The following is a 19,812-nucleotide window of genomic DNA, read 5'->3' as shown; positions in this document are numbered from 1 at the left end:
TGCAACCTTCGGGTGGCATCATTGTGGCAGTGCAGGAGGCCCATGATGGACATGTCATCAAGAGAATGGGAGGGGGAGTGGAAATGGTTTGCGACTGGGAGGTGCAGTTGTTTTTTGCGAACTGAGCGGAGGTGTTCTGCAAAGCGGTCCCCAAGCCTCCGCTTGGTTTCCCCAATGTAGAGGAAGCCGCACCGGGTACAGTGGATGCAGTATACCACATTGGCAGATGTGCAGGTGAACCTCTGCTTGATGTGGAATGTCATCTTGGGGCCTGGGATGGGGGTGAGGGAGGAGGTCTGGGGACAAGTGTAGCATTTCCTGCGGTTGCAGGGGAAGGTGCCGGGTGTGGTGGGGTTGGAGGGCAGTGTGGAGCGAACAAGGGAGTCATGGAGAGAGTGGTCTCTCCGGAAAGCAGACAGGGGAGGGGATGGAAAAATGTCTTGGGTGGTGGGGTCGGATTGTAAATGGCGGAAGTGTCGGAGGATAATGCGTTGTATCCGGAGGTTGGTAGGGTGGTGTGTGAGAACGAGGGGGATCCTCTTGGGGCGGTTGTGGCGGGGGCGGGGTGTGAGGGATGTGTCGCAGGAAATGCGGGAGACGCGGTCAAGGGCGTTCTCGATCACCGTGGGGGGAAAGTTGCGGTCCTTAAAGAACTTCCACATCAAGCAGAGGTTCACCTGCACATCTGCCAATGTGGTATACTGCATCCACTGTACCCGGTGCGGCTTCCTCTACATTGGGGAAACCAAGCGGAGGCTTGGGGACCGCTTTGCAGAACACCTCCGCTCAGTTCGCAAAAAACAACTGCACCTCCCAGTCGCAAACCATTTCCACTCCCCCTCCCATTCTCTTGATGACATGTCCATCATGGGCCTCCTGCACTGCCACAATGATGCCACCCGAAGGTTGCAGGAACAGCAACTCATATTCCGCCTGGGAACCCTGCAGCCATATGGTATCAATGTGGACTTCACCAGTTTCAAAATCTCCCCTTCCCCGACTGCAACCCTCAACCAGCCCAGTTCGTCCCCTCCCCCCACTGCACCACACAACCAGCCCAGCTCTTCCCCCCCACCCACTGCATCCCAAAACCAGTCCAACCTGTCTCTGCCTCCCTAACCGGTTCTTCCTCTCACCCATCCCTTCCTCCCACCCCAAGCCGCACCCCCCGCTACCTACTAACCTCATCCCACCTCCTTGACCTGTCCGTCTTCCCTGGACTGACCTATCCCCTCCCTACCTACACTCTCTCCACCTATCTTCTTTACTCTCCATCTTCGGTCCGCCTCCCCCTCTCTCCCTATTTATTCCAGTTCCCTCCCCCCATCCCCCTCTCTGATGAAGGGTCTAGGCCCGAAACATCAGCTTTTGTGCTCCTGAGATGCTGCTTGGCCTGCTGTGTTCATCCAGCCTCACATTTTATTATCTTGGAATCTCCAGCATCTGCAGTTCCCATTATCTCTGATACTAGAGTCAGAAATCCATCTTTATCCTGGCCTGGTCCCTAAATGCTTCTATTGCTTCATCCAACCCACTCCATTTTTAGCCAACCAACCACCACTTGCTCCCACTGCCACTCACCATACCACCTGGAAATGCCTCCATGTCAGGTTGCAGCATTAGAAAGGCATCATCAGGCCCCAGTAAGATTATTGTAGAGTCATAGAGGTATACAGCACGGAAACAGACAATTCAGTCCAACTCATCTATACTGACCAGATATCCTAAATAAATCTAGTCCCATTTGCCAGCATTTGGACCATATCCCTCTAAACCCTTTCTATTCATATACCCATCCTGGATGCCTTCTAAATATTGTAACTGTATCAACCTCTACTACTTCCTCTTGCTGCTCATTCCATACATGCACCACCCTCTGCTTGAAAAAGTTGCCCCCTAGGTCCTTTTAAAAATCTTTCCCTCTCATCTTAAGCCTATTGTCTCTAGTTTTGGTCCCATCCTAGGGAAAAGACCTGGTCTATTTACCCTACGTGTGCCCCTCAAGATTTTATAAATCTCTATTAGGTCACCCCTCAGCCTCCAACACTCCAGGGAAAATAGCTCTCACCTTTTCAGCCTTGTCATATTACTCAAACCTGCCAACCATGGCAACATCCATGTCAGTCTTTTCTGAACATTTTCAAGTTTCACAACATCCTTCCCACAGCAGGGAGGCCAGAATTGCATGCAATATCCCAATAGTCCTGAACCCACAAATATTTATTTTTAGGCCATGGACCCCACAAATATGTACATGTATGGCTTTAACACTAGTTTGAGTTTAATTTATTGTTGTCACACATACTGAGATAGATTGAAAAGTGTTGCTTTGTGTGCTTTACAGACAGATCATATGATACAAAGTGCATCAGGGTAGCAGAAGAGGGTGCAGTATACAGTGTTATAGCCGCAGAGAAGGTGCAGAGACAGAGAGATCAACATTAAGATTTGAAAGGTCCATTCAAAACAGTGGGGAAGCAGATCCAGGAATAACTGTGCTCTTGGCTGTAACATCAGAAAATGACCCAGTTAATAGCCACATTGATTGCAAACACTTCTACTAACCGTCATCATTTCAGCATGTGTGGCCATCCACCTTTGGAGTCATCCAAACTTTGCTTCAACACTACGAATCATAGAGGATCACAGAATCCCGAAATGCAGAAAGAGGCTATTCAGACCACCAAATCCACACAAAAACTGCAAAAAGCATCTCACCTGGACCTAGCTCCCAACATTATCTCATAACCCTACCTTTGCTATGACTAATCCACCTAGCCTGTACATCCCTGGACACTAGGTGGTCTAAGAAGGTCTTTGTCTACTTTTGTCTTGAGAATGGTAGGTTGCAGGATAAATGCAACTGTAAATGATGTAGGAGATCTTGGCATGGAAATGCACAGGTTCCTAAAGGTGGCAGTACAAGTAGATAATGTTGTAAAGAAAGCATATGGAATGTTCTCTTTCACTGGCAGAGGTATAGAATGCAAAAGTAGGGATATAATTACAAAAACTTATTAAGACACTGCTGAGGCCACAACTGGAGTATTATGTGCAGCTCTCGTTACTACTTTGCAAGAAGGTGTAATTCTTCTGGAGGCAGTGCAGAAATTTACTGAATGTTGCCAGCACTGGAGAAGTATAGCTACAAGAAGAGGTTAGGGTTGCATTCCTTGGAACAGCAAAGCTGAGGGATGACATAATTCAGGTATACAAATTTGTGAGGCGTACAGATAGAGTAGACAGGAGGAAGCTGTTCCCCTTAGCAGAGAGTTCAAAAACCAAGTGGTCACAGATTCAAGATAATAAAATGTGAGGCTGGATGAACACAGCAGGCCAAGCAGCATCTCAGGAGCACAAAAGCTAACGTTTCGGGCCTAGACCCTTCACCAGAGAGGGGGATGGGGAGAGGGTTCTGGAATAAATAGGGAGAGAGGGGGAGGCGGACCGATGATGGAGAGTAAAGAAGATAGGTGGAGAGAGTATAGGTGGGGAGGTAGGGAGGGGATAGGTCAGTCCAGGGAAGACGGACAGGTCAAGGAGGTGGGATGAGGTTAGTAGGTAGATAGGGGTGCGAGGAAGGGATGGGTGAGAGGAAGAACAGGTTAGGGAGGCAGAGACAGGTTGGACTGGTCTTGGGATGCAGTGGGTGGAGGGGAAGAGCTGGGCTGTTTGTGTGGTGCAGTGGGGGGGAGGGGACGAACTGGGCTGGTTTAGGGATGCGGTGGGGGAAGGGGAGATTTTGAAACTGGTGAAGTCCACATTGATACCATTAGGCTGCAGGGTTCCCAGGCGGAATATGAGTTGCTGTTACTGCAACCTTCGGGTGGCATCATTGTGGCAGTGCAGGAGGCCCATGATGGACATGTCATCTAAAGAATGGGAGGGGGAGTGGAAATGGTTTGCGACTGGGAGGTGCAGTTGTTTGTTGCGAACTGAGCGGAGGTGTTCTGCAAAGCAGTCCCCAAGCCTCTGCTTGGTTTCCCCAATGTAGAGAAAGCCACACTGGGTACAGTGGATGCAGTATACCACATTGGCAGATGTGCAGGTGAACCTCTGCTTAATGTGGAATGTCATCATGGGGCCTGGGATAGGGGTGAGGGAGGAGGTGTGGGGGCAAGTGTAGCATTTCCTGCGGTTGCAGGGGAAGGTGCCGGGTGTGGTGGGGTTGGAGGGCAGTGTGGAGCAAACAAGGGAGTCACGGAGAGAGTGGTCTCTCCGGAAAGCAGACAGGGGTGGGGATGGAAAAATGTCTTGGGTGGTGGGGTCGGATTGTAGATGGCGGAAGTGTCAGGGAATGATGCGTTGTATCCGGAGGTTGGTGGGGTGGTGTGTGAGAACGAGGGGGATCCTCTTTGGGCGGTTGCGGCGGGGATGGGGTGTGAGGGATGTGTTGCGGGAAATATGGGAGACGCGGTCAAGGTCGTTCTCGCAAACCATTTCCACTCCCCCTCCCATTCTTCAGATGACATGTCCATCATGGGCCTCCTGCAGTGCCACAATGATGCCACCCGAAGGTTGCAGGAGCAGCAACTCATATTCCGCCTGGGAATCCTGCAGCCTAATGGTATCAATGTGGACTTCACCAGTTTCAAAATCTCCCCTTCCCCCACCGCATCCCTAAACCAGCCCAGTTCGTCCCCTCCCCCCACTGCACCACACAACCAGCCCAGCTCTTCCCCTCCACCCACTGCATCCCAAAACCAGTCCAACCTGTCTCTGCCTCCCTAACCTGTTCTTCCTCTCACCCATCCCTTCCTCCCACCCCAAGCCGCACCCCCATCTACCTACTAACCTCATCCCACCTCCTTGGCCTGTCCGTCTTCCCTGGACTGACCGATCCCCTCCCTACCTATCTTCTTTTCTCTCCATCTTCAGTCCGCCTCCCCCTCTCTCCCTATTTATTCCAGAGCCCTCACCCCATCCCCCTCTCTGGTGAGGGGTCTAGGCCCGAAACGTCAGCTTTTGTGCTCCTGAGATGCTGCTTGGCCTGCTGTGTTCATCCAGCCTCACATTTTATTATCTTGGATTCTCCAGCATCTGCAGTTCCCATTATCTCTGGTCACAGATTCAAGCTAAGTGACATAAGGATTGGAGGGAACATTAGGAAAAATATTTTTATGTAGAGGACAGTGGATGTCTGGCATTCACTGCCTGAGTTGCTGATGTAAACAGAGCCTAAACTCTTTCAAAAAGTACCTTAATCTGCACCTTAATTGCTCTAAAAGGCAGAACTATGGGCCATGTGCAGGAATATGGGATTATAAAGGGCATCTGAGTGTCTTTGGTTCGGCATGGTCAAGATGAGCCAAATGACCCCCTTCTATGGTTCAATAATCATGGAAAAACCTTTGCTCTGGGCATTATTTTGAGGAATATCTGTGACTAGCCATGTTCCAAAATAATCATGCATCCATGCTGGCTCTCTGCTTTGATTTGCTGCCAGAGAAGAAATTATTTTTCTGCATTTCCTTACCTGAGAGCCATTTAATATTGAGAATTATAGGCACATAGCTACTGTATTTCTATGGTGTGTTCTATACTCTAATACATTTGGAATTTCTTACCAAGTTGTTCAAAATTTTACAAGTTTTATTTTTATCTTTATAATTATGTTTAACATTCTGAACTTTATCACGACTTTGTTTTCACTGCTTTGAATTAATTCCTACCTCTGCTCTTCCAATTACATCACAAGCTAATGAAGCTACAAGTAGTGCAGCCTTGCTCTGAACCGATGTGTTGGTAGACTTCAAGGGTTCCACGATAGCAGTCATAGCCCCACAATTCTGAATACTGGCACGTATTGGTTCCTGTAAGGCGAGATTAGTAATTGTGGCAGCAGCATTGATAACAATGCCATCCACTGGCTCAGTCAGCAATTTCACCAATGGTTCCACACCTTCAGCATCAAATACAGCACTGTTTAAAATGAAACAAATATTAGAAGCAAGCATTTATTCTTAAAATTGGTGAGAATTTTTAAAAAGTACTTTCTTTGCTTTGCTACTTTCTTCTAATCTGCTTGCCTGCTGAGACAAGTTTCCTCTAAAGCTTGTCCTCGATCAAACCTGAATTTGTATCATTTCCCTCTTTTCTCTGCTATGCACTCTCCAAACTCTTGTCAATGAGGTCCACCTCCTGCTCCACTGTCACTGAATTGTTGGCAGAACAATTTCCCCTTCATTGCCAGATTAGCTTACATTGTTAGCAGCTCCCTCTCCTTCAAATTTGCAGTCATCTCGTTCTTCCTCAAAAAAAAACCTTGACTGTTCCATCCTTTCAAACTACTGCATATCTACAACCTGTCTTACTTCTCACATACTTAAGGACACAAAGGCACAAATGATATCCAATACGATTACAGCTAAACTAAATTTTCCCTCCTCACTCATTTCAACATATCTAAAGCTTTTTAACAAGGTTGACTACACCATCTTCCTCCACCATTTTCCAGCTGGGTGTGCATGCTCTAGATTTACCATTTGCCAGCATTTGACCCATATCCCTCTAAATTCTTCTTATTCATACATCCATCCATATGCCTTTTAAATGTTGAAATCATACCAGCTTCCACTACTCCTCTGGCAGTTCATTCCATACAGGCACCACCCTCTGCATGAAAATGTTGCCCCTTAGCTCCCTTTTAAATCTTTTCCCCCTCACCTTAAACCTGTGCCCAGAGATAATGGGAACTGCAGATGCTGGAGAATCCAACCCATCAGATGAAGGGACGAGGCCCGAAACGTCAGCTTTTGTGCTCCTGAGATGCTTCTTGCCCTCTGTGTTCATCCAGCTTCACACTTTGTTATCTTAAACCTGTGCCCTCTAGTTTTGGACTCCCCTACCCTAGGGAAAAGACCTAGTCTATTCAGCCCAGCCATGCCCTCATGATTTTATAAATTTCTATAAGGTCACTGAGACAGGCATATCCAACCTAACCCCGTCTGGGCACAGTGGTACTTAATGTGTATGTTCTTATCTTGCAGAAGGACAGGTGCATCAAGAGAATGTTACCTGTATTCAAAGGTAAAAATTGAGATGTCAATCCTCAGAGCTGCAAATGTCTGTTTTTGTACAGGTAAGAAGAATGTGATTTAAGGCATCTGAGGATTCGGGGTCCTGAATGAATGAATGAACGTAAGAACATAAGCAATAGAAGCAGGAGTAGGCCATCTGGCCCCTTATGCCTGGTCCACTGTTCAATATGATCATGGTTAATCTTTTTGTGGACTCAGCTCCACTTCCCCACTTGATCACCCTAATCCTTAATTTCTTTACTATTCAAAAATCTAACTAACCTTTTGTTAAAAACATTCAATGAGATAACTTCAACTGCTTCATTGGGCAGGGAATTCCAGATTCACGACCCTTTGGGAGAAGACGTTCCTCCTCAACTCAGTCCCAAATCTTCTCCCCCTTATTTTGAGGCTCTGCCCCCTAGTTCTAGTTTCACCCACCTGTGGAAACAACCTCCCTGTTTTATCTTATCGATTCCCTTCATAATTTTATATGCTTCCATACTATCCCCCTGCCTCATTCTTCTAAACTCCCAATAAATATAAGCCTAGGCTATGATTTAAAAAAGTGTGAAGCTGGATGAACACAGCAGGCAAAGCAGCATCTTTGGAACACAAGAGCTGATGTTTCGGGACTAGACCCTTTATCAGAGAGGGGGATGGGGAGAGGGTTCTGGAATAAATAAGGAGAGAGGGGGAGGCGGACCGAAGACGGAGAGAAAAGAAGATAGGTGGAGAGGAGAGTATAGATGGGGAGGTAGGGAGGTGATAGGTCATTGTACCCGGTGTGGCTTCCTCTACATTGGGGAAACCAAGCTCTCTCCCTATTTATTCCAGAACCCTCTCCGATGAAGGGTCTAGGCCCGAAACGTCAGCTTTTGTGCTCCTGAGATGCTGCTTGGCCTGCTGTGTTCATCCAGCTTCACACTTTGTTATTTTGGATTCTCCACCATCTGCAGTTCCCATTATCACTAATCCTAGGCTATGCAGCCTTTCCTCTTAAGCCAATCCTCTGAACTCTGGTATCAACCTGGTGAACTTTCTCTGTACCCTCTCCAGTGCCAGTACATCCTTTCTCAAGCAAGGAGACCAAAAATACATAATACTCCAGGTGTGGCCTCTCCAGCACTCTATACACCTGCAGCATAACCATCCTACTTTTAAACTCCATCACTTTAGCAATGAAGGACAATATTCCATTTGTATTCCTAATTATCTACTGCACTCACAAACCATTTTTTTGTGATTCATGCACAAGGGCAGCCAGATCTCTCTGCAAAGCAGCATACTGCATTTTTTCACCATGTAAGTAATAGTCCATTTTGCTGTTATTCCTATCAAAATTGATGATCTCATATTTAACAACATTCTACTCCAACTGCCAGACCATGGTCCACTCACTTAACCTATCCATATCCCTCTGCGGGTTTTCAGTATCCTCTACACACTTTGCTGTACCACTCATCTTAATGTCATCTGCAAACTTTGATACCATATACTTGGTCCCCAACTCCAAATCATCAGACTCCTGGTGCACACCACTAGCCACTGATCTCCAATCAGAAAAAAACACTCATTGATCACTTTTCTGTTAATTAACCAATCCTCTATCCATGCTAATATATTACCTGTAACACCACAATGCCGTACAAAAAGTTGCTGGGAAAGTTCAGCAGGACTGGCGTCACTTGTGAAGGAAACAGCAGTTAACATTTTGGGTCTGGTGGTACTTCGCAGAACAATTCTGAGGAAGGGTCACCAGACCCGAAACGTTAACTCTGATTTTGTCTTCACAGATGTTGCCAGAGCTTTGTTTTTGTTCCTGAGTCACAGCATCCGCAGTTCTATTGGTTTTATTTAACATAATGCTGTTACTTGTAATGGTGCTTCTGTTTTGTCAAAGAGTAAGAGTAGGTGAAAGTAAATAAATCATGATGGCTGTGCCTGTGGTATCTCTGGGCTGATCCGAACAAAGCCACTTTCTAACGTTGTGCCCTTGTCTCATGCAACATTTTAGTGAAAGTTCATCAGATGTGTAAATTCTCGTAGTTCTGATGAAATGTCAGTGACATGATGTTGTCTGAACAGCTAAGCATTGTAGATAACAAGGCATTGAGCTGGAAGGCTGGCATTTCGGGCCTAGACCCTACTTCAGGTTAGGGTCTAATCCCGAAACGTCAGCCTTCCTGCTCCTCTGATGCTGCTTGGCCTGCTGTGTTCATCCAGCTCTACACCCTGTTATCTCAGTTTCTCCAGCATCTGCAGTTCCTGCTATCTCAGCTAAGCAGTGTAGCTCCTTTTATGTTTTAACTGTGAATGTGATCCAATGTATGACAGCCAGGACCATCCATGGTGCAAGTAGTGCAACAATAGTAGCTCTCATTAACTGATTATTACATAATTATATAGTACCCATGAGATATCTGATAGAAATGCCTGGTGCCCAATCTTCTACAATAACAGTCCTCTGCAGTAGCAAACTTACAATGCTAAGTCAGACTTATAAAGGCATGAAGTATTGCGTAGACACTGGCATTTACTCTGGTGAAGCACAGCAGACCATTCAACTTTTCTGGCAGAGGAGCCAGGTTCTCTTCAGCAGGCACTGCTCTCCATAGTGAACTCAGTCCAGGCTACCCTTGTCAGTTGTGTAGACCACCTGCTACCACACCACAGAAATAGTACATCCCGTCTCTCCCAGACAGCCTGCATAAGAACATCTCAGGAGTTGTCACTGAAACAATGGTGCTTTCTGTCTCAGACAACTCCATAGTAAGTGATGATAATCATCACAGGTTGACAATCACTCCTATTTTGTGAAGTGGTGTCTGGGTGCCTTTGAAAGGTGCCTGGAGGTTACAGCCCAGGAGCTCCCAGTGGTTTCAGAAGTTTCTACTATTAAGATTTGGCATGCATATTAGCTAAGAAGAACATTATCATGAAACAGTTGTTATGATCCCAGTTAGTGACAATACTGGGCAAGTCAGATTCCACAGTGAAATCTGGCTAGACATGTTATGAGTAACTAACTAATATTTATAGCTGATTATTGTGGTGATTAGTCACCGGAAGTATTTACATGAGGCTGTCAATGTTATTTAACAAAAGAACAAGTTCATTACATGAATGAAGAAAAATGGCAGTTTAGAACAATCTTAAGATAAACAGTAAAAATAAAAATTCAAACCTTTTTGCCAGTAATATCTCTTATGGATAATCAACCATATCATCCTTTCTTGACTTTAAATGTCTTCTTCAACACACGTGCACATACATAAATTAACAAATTCTTTGACTTAAGAGAAGACGTAAGAGAAATTCAGCCCTTCTCCATTAACTGACAAAAAAAAATTTAAAAACTTCCCCCAGCCTGAAGACTTCCATAAACTCATTGCTCTTTTGCTGGTATGAATTGCTTTCTTCTGAACAAAACCCGTTAGATGTACTGTCTATCTGTTTGTCCATAACTCAATCTCTTAATCATTCAGCAATTAATTTCTCAGGTACTTATCTCGGTGAAACTGGGCTAGTAATCAGAGCCCCTGGCTAATGTTCTAGGGGACATTCGGGCAAATCTCCCACCATGGCAAATGGTGAAATTTGAATTACATTTTTTCAACTGTCAGCTTTCTGCTGATGATGTAACATTGCCAGTTGTTGTAAAAACAAACCCACCTGGTTTAATAATATACTTTAGAGTTGGAAATCTGGTATTCTTACCTAATCTGGCCTACACGTGACTCCAAACTAAGAGCAATATGGCTCACTTTTAACTGCCCTCTGGATACTTAGAGATAGACAAAAAATACTGGCCTGGTCAGCAATAACCACATACCATGAATGAATTTTTAAAAATTAGCTTCAATCGCATGCTTTCTTGGAAATGACATTTGAATTCACCGTTCTTCTTTAAAAAAAAGCAATCTTCACAGAACTAAAACCAAGAACCTATTTAAAGATAATAAAATGTGAGGCTGGATGAACACAGCAGGCCAAGCAGCATCTCAGGAGCACAAAAGCTGACGTTTCGGGCCTAGACCCCTATTTAACTCAACTTTAAAATCCAAATTCCCAAAATGATGATGACATTTACCTTCATCACGCAGTCCAACCCATCCGTGAATGCAAGGATATTCTACTTTTAGGCTCAAAGCCACACTTTGTCTTAAAAAGACAAGATTCCACCCAAGGTATTAATCAGGTCACAATCTAACTCATTGTTGAAACAAGCTCAAGGTGCTGAATAGCCTAATTATGTTAATACATAAATCAACCTTCGTCTGTTTTACTATTCTTTGAATTGCCCAGCTGTTCTGAGTCTCACCTGAAATCTCAAACCATGCATAAGATTCTTACATTTTTAAATAGTATGAAGTATTTTAACAAAGTAATTTACAAGTGAAGGAATTCAGTACATTGTCCTTTCACTTTTGGAACCAAAATTTAAATTTAAGCTATTGACTAAGTTTGGGGACTTTAAACATTGCACCGCATGGACGTAGCCTCAAAGTACAATTTTTTCATAACACATACATAACAGCAAATGGAGCCATACATGAAGGAATTCATACTGATGTAATGAAAAATATTCTTCTGCAGTTGTGATTAGGGTTTCTGTTAGCCCACTGTGCTCAGAACTTTAGAAATTGGAAGTCTGGAGTTTTGCTGTGCTAACGCTAGTGCAGCACAGCAAGACATCTGTGTGTGTTTCTGCACATAAAGCCACACATCATATCTCAAATTATGCAGATGAGATTATTAATTTGACCAAGGCAGGTTTCTTTTTCTGCAAAGGCACTATGGCAATTTTAGTGGTCTACCAGCAGATGGCAGTGCACCCCATAACCATTCTGCTAGTCTAAGAGGAAACAGAAGTCTTTTTTTTAGTTCTTAAAGTAGCCACAGGGCATTTAATTAAACATAACTGTCCACCACTGGGATTGATTTTTGATGTCTAAGCAAGGTCAACAGAGGAGGTAGTGGAAGCAGATACGATAGTGACTTTTAAAGTGCGTCTTGACAAGTACATGAATAGGATGGGAAAAGTGAGATATGGTCCCTGGAAGGATAGGGGGTTTTACTTGTGACCGACAGCATGTCGGTGGAGGCTTGGGGGCGGGGGCAAAGGGCCTGTTCCTGTGCTGTAATTTTCTTTGCTCTTTTTGTTGCTCTTTGTAAATCAACAAAAACCCCAATCAAAATTTAAAATGGGGGAAATAGGCAAAATTTGGAGAGTAGCTCAGAACCTCCGATGTGGAGACAGGCAGAAAATGTGCCTTTCCATCACTGAATTCACATGGCACTTCAAACTCAGAGTAGAACCTCAGCATATCTAGCCCAAATTCTTATCTCCACCTCTCATTAGAATTCTACTTCTCTAATCTCTTCCAGTTTAGGGCTTTCGATCCTTACTTTGCATTTTATCTCAATTAAACTGACTTCACAGTGATTCATGTTAACATTGTGGCATTGAAATTATCACATGCATTCTTAAATAAAATGCTTTTCTCCTTTAAATCTTCTTCAACAAATAACTGCAGACAAAAGAATTTCAGATAGATTAAATATTTTGTAGATTGACATTTACAAAGTTCAAACTTTGATGTTGCAAAATGGGTAATGGTTCCATTACTTATGGATTCATAGAATCATTTCTTTACAGTACAGATGAAGTCATTTGACCTATCGTGTCTGTGCCAGGCTCTTGGAAGAGCGACCTAGCTTGTCCCACTCTCCTCAGCCCTCTATATTCAACAGTTTTAAATACATATCCAACTCTCTTTTGAAAGGTCATATTGAATTCACCTCAATGCAGTCTGGAGCTGGAGGAACACAGCAGTCAGACAGCATCAGAGGAGCAGGAAAGTTGACATTTCAGATCAGGAACCTTCATCAGGAGAGGAAAAGGAGCTGGGAAATAAATGGAGAGAGGAGGGGTGGGGCTGGGAGAAGGCAGGTCGGATGTTGATAGGTGGATACAAGTAGGGGGTAGTGGGGATTGGTCAGTGGGAAAGGTGGGCGGATAGGTAGGAAAGAAGGTAGACAGGTTGTCTCAGGCAAAGGAGGTGAGGAGGACAGGGAGGGTTGCACGTGGGATGAGGCCAGGGGTGAGGAGGTTTTGAAATTGACGAATTCTATGTTCAGGCCATTGGGTTGTAGGCTCCCAAGATGGAATATGAGATGTTGTTCCTCCAGTTTGCGAATGGCTTCACTGCCCTCAAGGAGGCCCAGGGTGGACATGTCATCAAGGGAGTGGGAGGAGAAGTTGAAATGGCTGGCAAACGAAATGTGTTGTTGATTATAGGGTATAGAGAGCAGATGCTCAGCGAATCAGTCCCCAAGTCTAAAATTAGTTTCACCAATGTACAAGAGACGACATCAGGAGCAAGAGATATAGTAGACCAGGTTGGAGGGTGTACAGGTGAACCCATGGTCCGATTTGGAAAGTTTGTCTTGAGCCTTGAATGGAGGTGAGTGGTGAGGTATAGGGGCAGGTGTAGCACCTGCAGTTGCAAGGAAAGGTACCGGGTGTGGTGGCATCAGTGGGGTTGGTGGGGAATGTGGAGTGGAAGAGGAAGTTGTGGAGTGAACGGTCGCTACAAAAGGCAGATAGAGGTGGGGACGGAAATATCTCTTTGGTGGTGGGGTTGGATTGTAGGTGGCAGCAGTGGTGGAGAATGATGTGCTGGATGCGGAGGTTGGTGGGGTGATATGTGAGGACCAGGGAGACTCTGTCCTTATTTTTGTTGGGGTAAGGGGTTTGAGGGCAGAAGTGTAGGAAATGCAAGAGATGGGGTTGACAGCATTATGGATCAATGGAGTGGGGGAGGTTGCGGACCTTGAAATAGGAGGACATCTGGGGTGTCAGGGAGTTCAATGTTCCATCTTGGGAGCAGGTGGGGCGGAGACGAAGGAATTGGGAATAAGGGATCACATTCTTGCAGGAGGGTGGTTGAGAAGAGGTGTAGTCAAGGTAGCTATGGGCGTTGGTGAGTTTGAAACAGATGTTGGTGCTGAGATGGTTACCGGAGATGGAGACAGAGGTACAGGAAGGGGAGGGAGGTATCGGAGATGGTCCAGGTGAATTTGAGGTTGGGGTGAAAGGTGTTGGTAAAGTCGATGAACTGTTCAAGCTCCTCAGATGGGTTTGAATTGAAAGCATTTTTCCCAGGGATCAATGTTGGGGCTCTTGCATTTTTCTAATTTATATAAACAATTTGGAGATAGATGTTGAAGGTAAAACCTCTACACTTTGCAAAAGATACTAAGCTAGGGAGAATAGTGAATTGTGAGGATGAGGCTGAGTGACTACAAAGGGACATTGACAAGATGGCCAAAAGGCAGACTCCTGGCAGGTGACAATACAGTCATCAACGTAGTGGAGGAAGAGGTGAGGGATGGTGCCAGTGTAACTGTGGAAGAGGGACTGTTCCATGTATCCTACGAAGAGGCATGCATAGCTCGGACCCATACAGGTGCCCACAGCCACCCCTTTAGTTTGTAGGAAGTGGGAGGAATTGAAGGAAAAGTGTTGAGGGTAAAGACAAGTTCCGTTAAGCAGATGAGGGTGTCAGTGAAGGGGCACTGGTTGGGCCTGCGGGAGAGGAAGAAGCAGGCAGCTTTTAGGCCATCTGCATGGGGGATACAAGTGTACAGGAACTGGGTGTCTATGGTGAAGGTGAGGTGTGAGGGGCGTGGGAATTGAAAGTCTTGAATGAGGTGGAATCTGCCTCCACCATTATGCCAAGCATCATATTTCGAATCCTAAAAACTTTCTGAGAAAAGAAGTTTCTCCTCATTTCACTGCTAGCTCTTGTGCTGACAGTCTTGAAATTATGACCCCCGGTTACTGACATATCAATCAGTGGAAATGAAATATCCTTCCTCACAGTGTCATAATTGTTCAAAATTATGAACAGCTCAATAAGGTCACTTCTAAATTTTCATTGCTCTAAGGAGAGCAAGCTCAATTTCCCCATTCTTTCTGTGTATCTAAATACCCGCATTCCTGGCATCATTCCAATAAATCACCTTTGCACGTTCTCAAGGTTTTAATATTTGTCTTTTAAATTAGGTGCTCAGAACTAAACACAATATTCTAAATGTGGTTTGACCAATCGTTTGTAAAGATATTACATCACTTCCTTGCTTTTATACTGTATGCTCCTATTTATAAACACACAGAGCCTATAAGCCTTTTTACGAACTATTTCAAATTGCCTGGCCATCTTTAGAGAATCATGCACATGAACCCTAATGTCCCTCTGCTCCTGCACCCCTTCAAAGTTGAAAGTCTCTGCATTGAAATTCACCTGCCAAGAGTCTGCCTTTTGGCCATCTTGTCAATGTCCCTTTGTAGTCACTCAGCCTCATCCTCACAATTCACTATTCTCCCTAGCTTAGTATCTTTTGCAAAGTGTAGAGGTTTTACCTTCAACATCTATCTCCAAATTGTTTATATAAATTAGAAAAATGCAAGAGCCCCAACACTGATCCCTGGGAAAAATGCTTTCAATTCAAACCAATCTGAGAAGAGGCATCCATATCTAACCTCCATTTCCTACCTTTTAACCAACATTTAATCCATGTTGCCAAGGACCCATCAATCCCAAACATTTCTAATTTGCTAACCAACCTGACCTGTGACACCATATCAAGTGCTTTCAGTAAGTTATCACCGATATTCCTCTTCCAATGAACAGAAAATTTACAGAGCAACATCTACAAAATAAACTCAAGTGCATAGTAAGCATAGGATTAATAATGAATGTTACCTGGCATTGCTGGAATTAGCAGTTGTTAAATTTGCTAGAGCTAATGTAGCAGCTTCTCTCATTTCCACACTGTCACTTGTTAGTAGTGGAACTATCTGAAAAATAGCTTCTGCAAAAAATATATTAGAAATCTATTTTCAACTTTATATTATCTAGCTGTCTATTAAATGTTTGCTATTCACGGAATGAAAATTTAACTAAAGAATGATATTAAATCATTCATGCTTACCTTCTGTTCTGAAAGCCTCTTTACTAGAGTCAGATGCACACATAACTGACACTGCTTCACAGGCAGCTATTTTGACTGCATCATTATTGATTCCTAAAAGCATCACCAATACTTTTTCCAAACCTTCCTGATGGAAAATGTTTCTCGTTTCACCTTATTGAGAAAGAAACCAACGTGAAGTTCCAAAAAATAAAAAAAATCTTAGTACAACAGATGAAATGAAAAAATGACTGAATAAATAAAACATAAAATGCTGAAAACTTTCAGAATAACATCTTAATTTAATCTTAATATACCATACATTGATTTTAATTCACCCACACATTGGTTATTCACATCCTTTAGCATGTTGAAAAGTTAATAAAATTCATAGCAAAATGCTGAGCAATCCAGTAAATTTCACCCTACCAAGCCTTTACTATAACTTTTTTTATATCTACAACATTCCATGCTTTGGTTTGAAATTTCTGCACACTGCAAAAGACCACACATTGTTACTATCAACAAGATTCAATCAACTTTACAGAAGTTAATTAAGGAAAATAAAATATATTTCACGTGATGTACATGTCTTGAATTTAGAGGAGTGTTCTTCAAGTAAAATCAGGCAACTGTCTCCATATTGGCTAGAATTTCTTATTTTTCTTGAAGACTTATAGTGACACAAACACAGTCAGCCAAATTTCACTGGGATCACGGACACAACAAAACCAGCATCTGTCATAAGTCTATGACTAGCCTAAGCAAACTGAAATCATCCATAAAATGGAAACATACATCTACAGAAATCCCATGCTCCAGAGCGATTTCAAGACTGTATTGCAAACTTGAAAATCAAATGATAGAATAAAACAGCACAGAAGGAGGTCATTTAGCTACAGCCTACTATTTTTAATGTCACACGGATTGCTTCAGTAAATTATTGACAATAACTCCCAAATATCCATAATTCTGAAAATTGTAGGTCAAAACTATTATTATTGCATTTGCAATTCGGATCTTACAGGCTTGTTGCCAAGCTATACAACACCTATAAAAACCTGTTTTTTGTACAGGACAGGAAACCATGGGGCCCAACTTTCAAAGCAGTTACTACTTCACAGGATTGCTTGTGAAATGTGTTTTGCAGAAAGTGGTCCTTGGGGAGTTTATATAGTTGCTTGGTATTTCCAACCTTATTATTTGCCAAACTCAAAATCTAAAGGAGGAATCCGAAGAAAGTAAAGATACTCTTGAAGCACAGATGTTGCTCTATGGCCCTCTATTTTAGATGACCTGACTAAATTGAAACATGCCCACAGTAGGGAAAGTTTGATAACATTGCCTACTATTCTTGCTGGAAATCTATGTAGTAATGCAATCCTTAATTTGGAAACTGAAGGGAAAATTCTCCATTGATTAGGCCACAACCCCCAACACAAACAAAAATGATTGTGATTACGGGAGGCTAACCATCTGAGCCCCAAACCATTGCTGTTGGGATTTCTCAGAATTAGCTTCAATCATCTTCAACTTCTACATCAGTGCTTTCCATCCCCCATAAAGCTATCACAGGTGGGGAAATCCTTTGAGAGTTGCAGTATTCAGCAATGTTTGCAACTCCTTGGACAACAAAGCAGACTGTGCCTACATGCAGCATCACCTGAACAACATTCAGGCTTGGGCTGATAATAGGAAGCAACAAGTGTCATGTACACAGATGCCAAGGCAATGATCATCTCCAAGCAGGGGAAAAAAAAAATCGCCATTTCTCCTTAACATTCAATGGCATCAGTGGTACTGAAAGCCCACATTAAAACTCTGGGAGTTAACATTGACCAGAAACTTAATTGCACCAGTTGTTTAAATGCTGCGATTTCAAGAGCAGTTCAGAAGCTGGGAATTATGTGACAAGGGTCACATGAAGATGAAGGGCCTAGGCCCGAAACGTCAGCTTTCGTGCTCCTAAGATGCTGCTTGGCCTGCTGTGTTCATCCAGTCCCACACTTTGTTCCCTGGGATTTTCCAGCATCTGCAGTTCCCATTATCTCTGATCACACAGTGGCAGCAGGCCCAGTTACAGCAATCACTTGCCTTTCCAAAGGATTCCCAGTGATTACATCCTTCCTCAAAGCTGCTTTTGGCACCACTGATTGCTATGCATAGAACTTGAGTCGCTGCTTATGCATGCAGCCCGTGCAGTTTGGAGAGAACATTACCCACAACTGAAACAATGGCTGGCTTGCCAATCCCACAGTTAAAAATTTAGGAGGTTTACAAAATCTTGACCTCAACCACATAACTTATTGTGCCTTCTAAGTTAACTTGGATATGCAATTCTCTATTCCATTATTCAAGGCATTAACTTGATCTAATAGTGCTGATTCATCCCAAACTCCACCTGTCATATCTTACTAATCACAGAACTTGCCCTTTAGTATTACTGGAAAGAAAGACATATTGCCAAATCTTTTCATTCTACTTGCACATGATGAATGCAAGAATGTCAAATTTTAAACACTCACAATAAATTAGACAATAGAGGAGGTGTGTTGCTTGGTTAGCAAGTAGGCTATAACTAGATGAGGCTTTGCCATACAGAAAGCAATGGAGAACTATAAGCTACTCAAGCTTCTAGATAATTATTTATTAAGTGCAAAGCTTGAATCTAGTCCTTTTGTTTGTAGCGTATGTGTCCCTGAATTGGAATGTATCTTATTTCTAGCAGACATAATTTATTAAATTAGTTGTTAGGGTAAATATTAGCATGCTTAGGTTTGTTCAGCAAGGGCTTCCCAATTGCAGATGCATACCTAACAGTGGACGGTTCCTTTTAGGTTTAGTGTACAGTAGTCTGCTTGTTACAAAGAATTAGAGGAACATGTTGTTAGATTCAATCGCCAGTTGTTAACAATTACAAGCTGTGTATCTGCCATCACATCAGCACTAAAACTCATACATGACTTTGTTCAAATGAGTTGTAAGAAAACATCTGTTTGAAATTGCAGCAGCACCCTCATGGCGGAAAGTACCACCAGCAACACCTTTGCATTGTAGGAGGGTAAAATGGTTTGCTTAATCTGTTGTTCAAATGTCTGAGACTTTCCTTTATTCCTATTCTCAGCCTCCAATCTCCCAACCAATTAATAATTATTGTAACATTATTTATCTCCAATTACATGCTCTTTCAAATTTATAAATATTTAAACTTGGAATACTGCGTCCAGTTCTGGGCGCCCTATTATAGGAAAGATGTGGATGCTTTGGAGAGGGTTCAGAGGAGGTTTACCAGGATGCTGCCTGGACTGGAGGGCTTATCTTATGAAGAGAGGTTGACTGAGCTCGGTCTCTTTTCATTGGAGAAAAGGAGGAGGAGAGGGGACCTAATTGAGGTATACAAGATAATGAGAGGCATAGATAGAGTTGATAGCCAGAGACTATTTCCCAGGGCAGAAATGGCTAGCACGAGGGGTCATAGTTTTAAGCTGGTTGGTGGAAAGTATAGAGGGGATGTCAGAGGCAGGTTCTTTACGCAGAGAGTTGTGAGAGCATGGAATGCGTTGCCAGCAGCAGTTGTGGAAGCAAGGTCATTGGGGTCATTTAAGAGACTGCTGGACATGCATATGGTCACAGAAATTTGAGGGTGCATACATGAGGATCAATGGTCGGCACAACATTGTGGGCTGAAGGGCCTGTTCTGTGCTGTACTGTTCTATGTTCTATGTTCTATTGTTTTCTTTGGGAGATATGATATTATCAAACACCATTGAAAGTCCACATGAATAGCTTGCTTATAGACATACCTCTACTT

The 19,812-nt window shown here is 43.5% G+C and overlaps 1 protein-coding gene across 3 annotated transcripts in view; it reads right to left on the bottom strand.

The window, feature by feature from the left end:
* armc3 (armadillo repeat containing 3) overlaps positions 1-19,812 on the bottom strand; it is a 163,766-nt gene that overhangs the window by 61,315 nt on the left and 82,639 nt on the right. For all 3 annotated transcript variants that reach the window (XM_048561212.1, XM_048561218.1, XM_059641959.1), the window contains 3 exons: positions 16,023-16,175; positions 15,794-15,902; positions 5,673-5,922 (listed from right to left, as the gene is read on the bottom strand). In XM_048561212.1, coding sequence (XP_048417169.1) covers positions 5,673-5,922; positions 15,794-15,902; positions 16,023-16,175 — 512 coding nt within the window. The remainder of the gene's footprint in view (positions 1-5,672; positions 5,923-15,793; positions 15,903-16,022; positions 16,176-19,812) is intronic.

This window comes from Stegostoma tigrinum, chromosome 2 (assembly GCF_030684315.1).
Source record: "Stegostoma tigrinum isolate sSteTig4 chromosome 2, sSteTig4.hap1, whole genome shotgun sequence".
In the NCBI taxonomy this organism is placed as follows: domain Eukaryota; kingdom Metazoa; phylum Chordata; class Chondrichthyes; order Orectolobiformes; family Stegostomatidae; genus Stegostoma; species Stegostoma tigrinum.
This window is presented reverse-complemented; position numbering and strand designations above follow the sequence as displayed.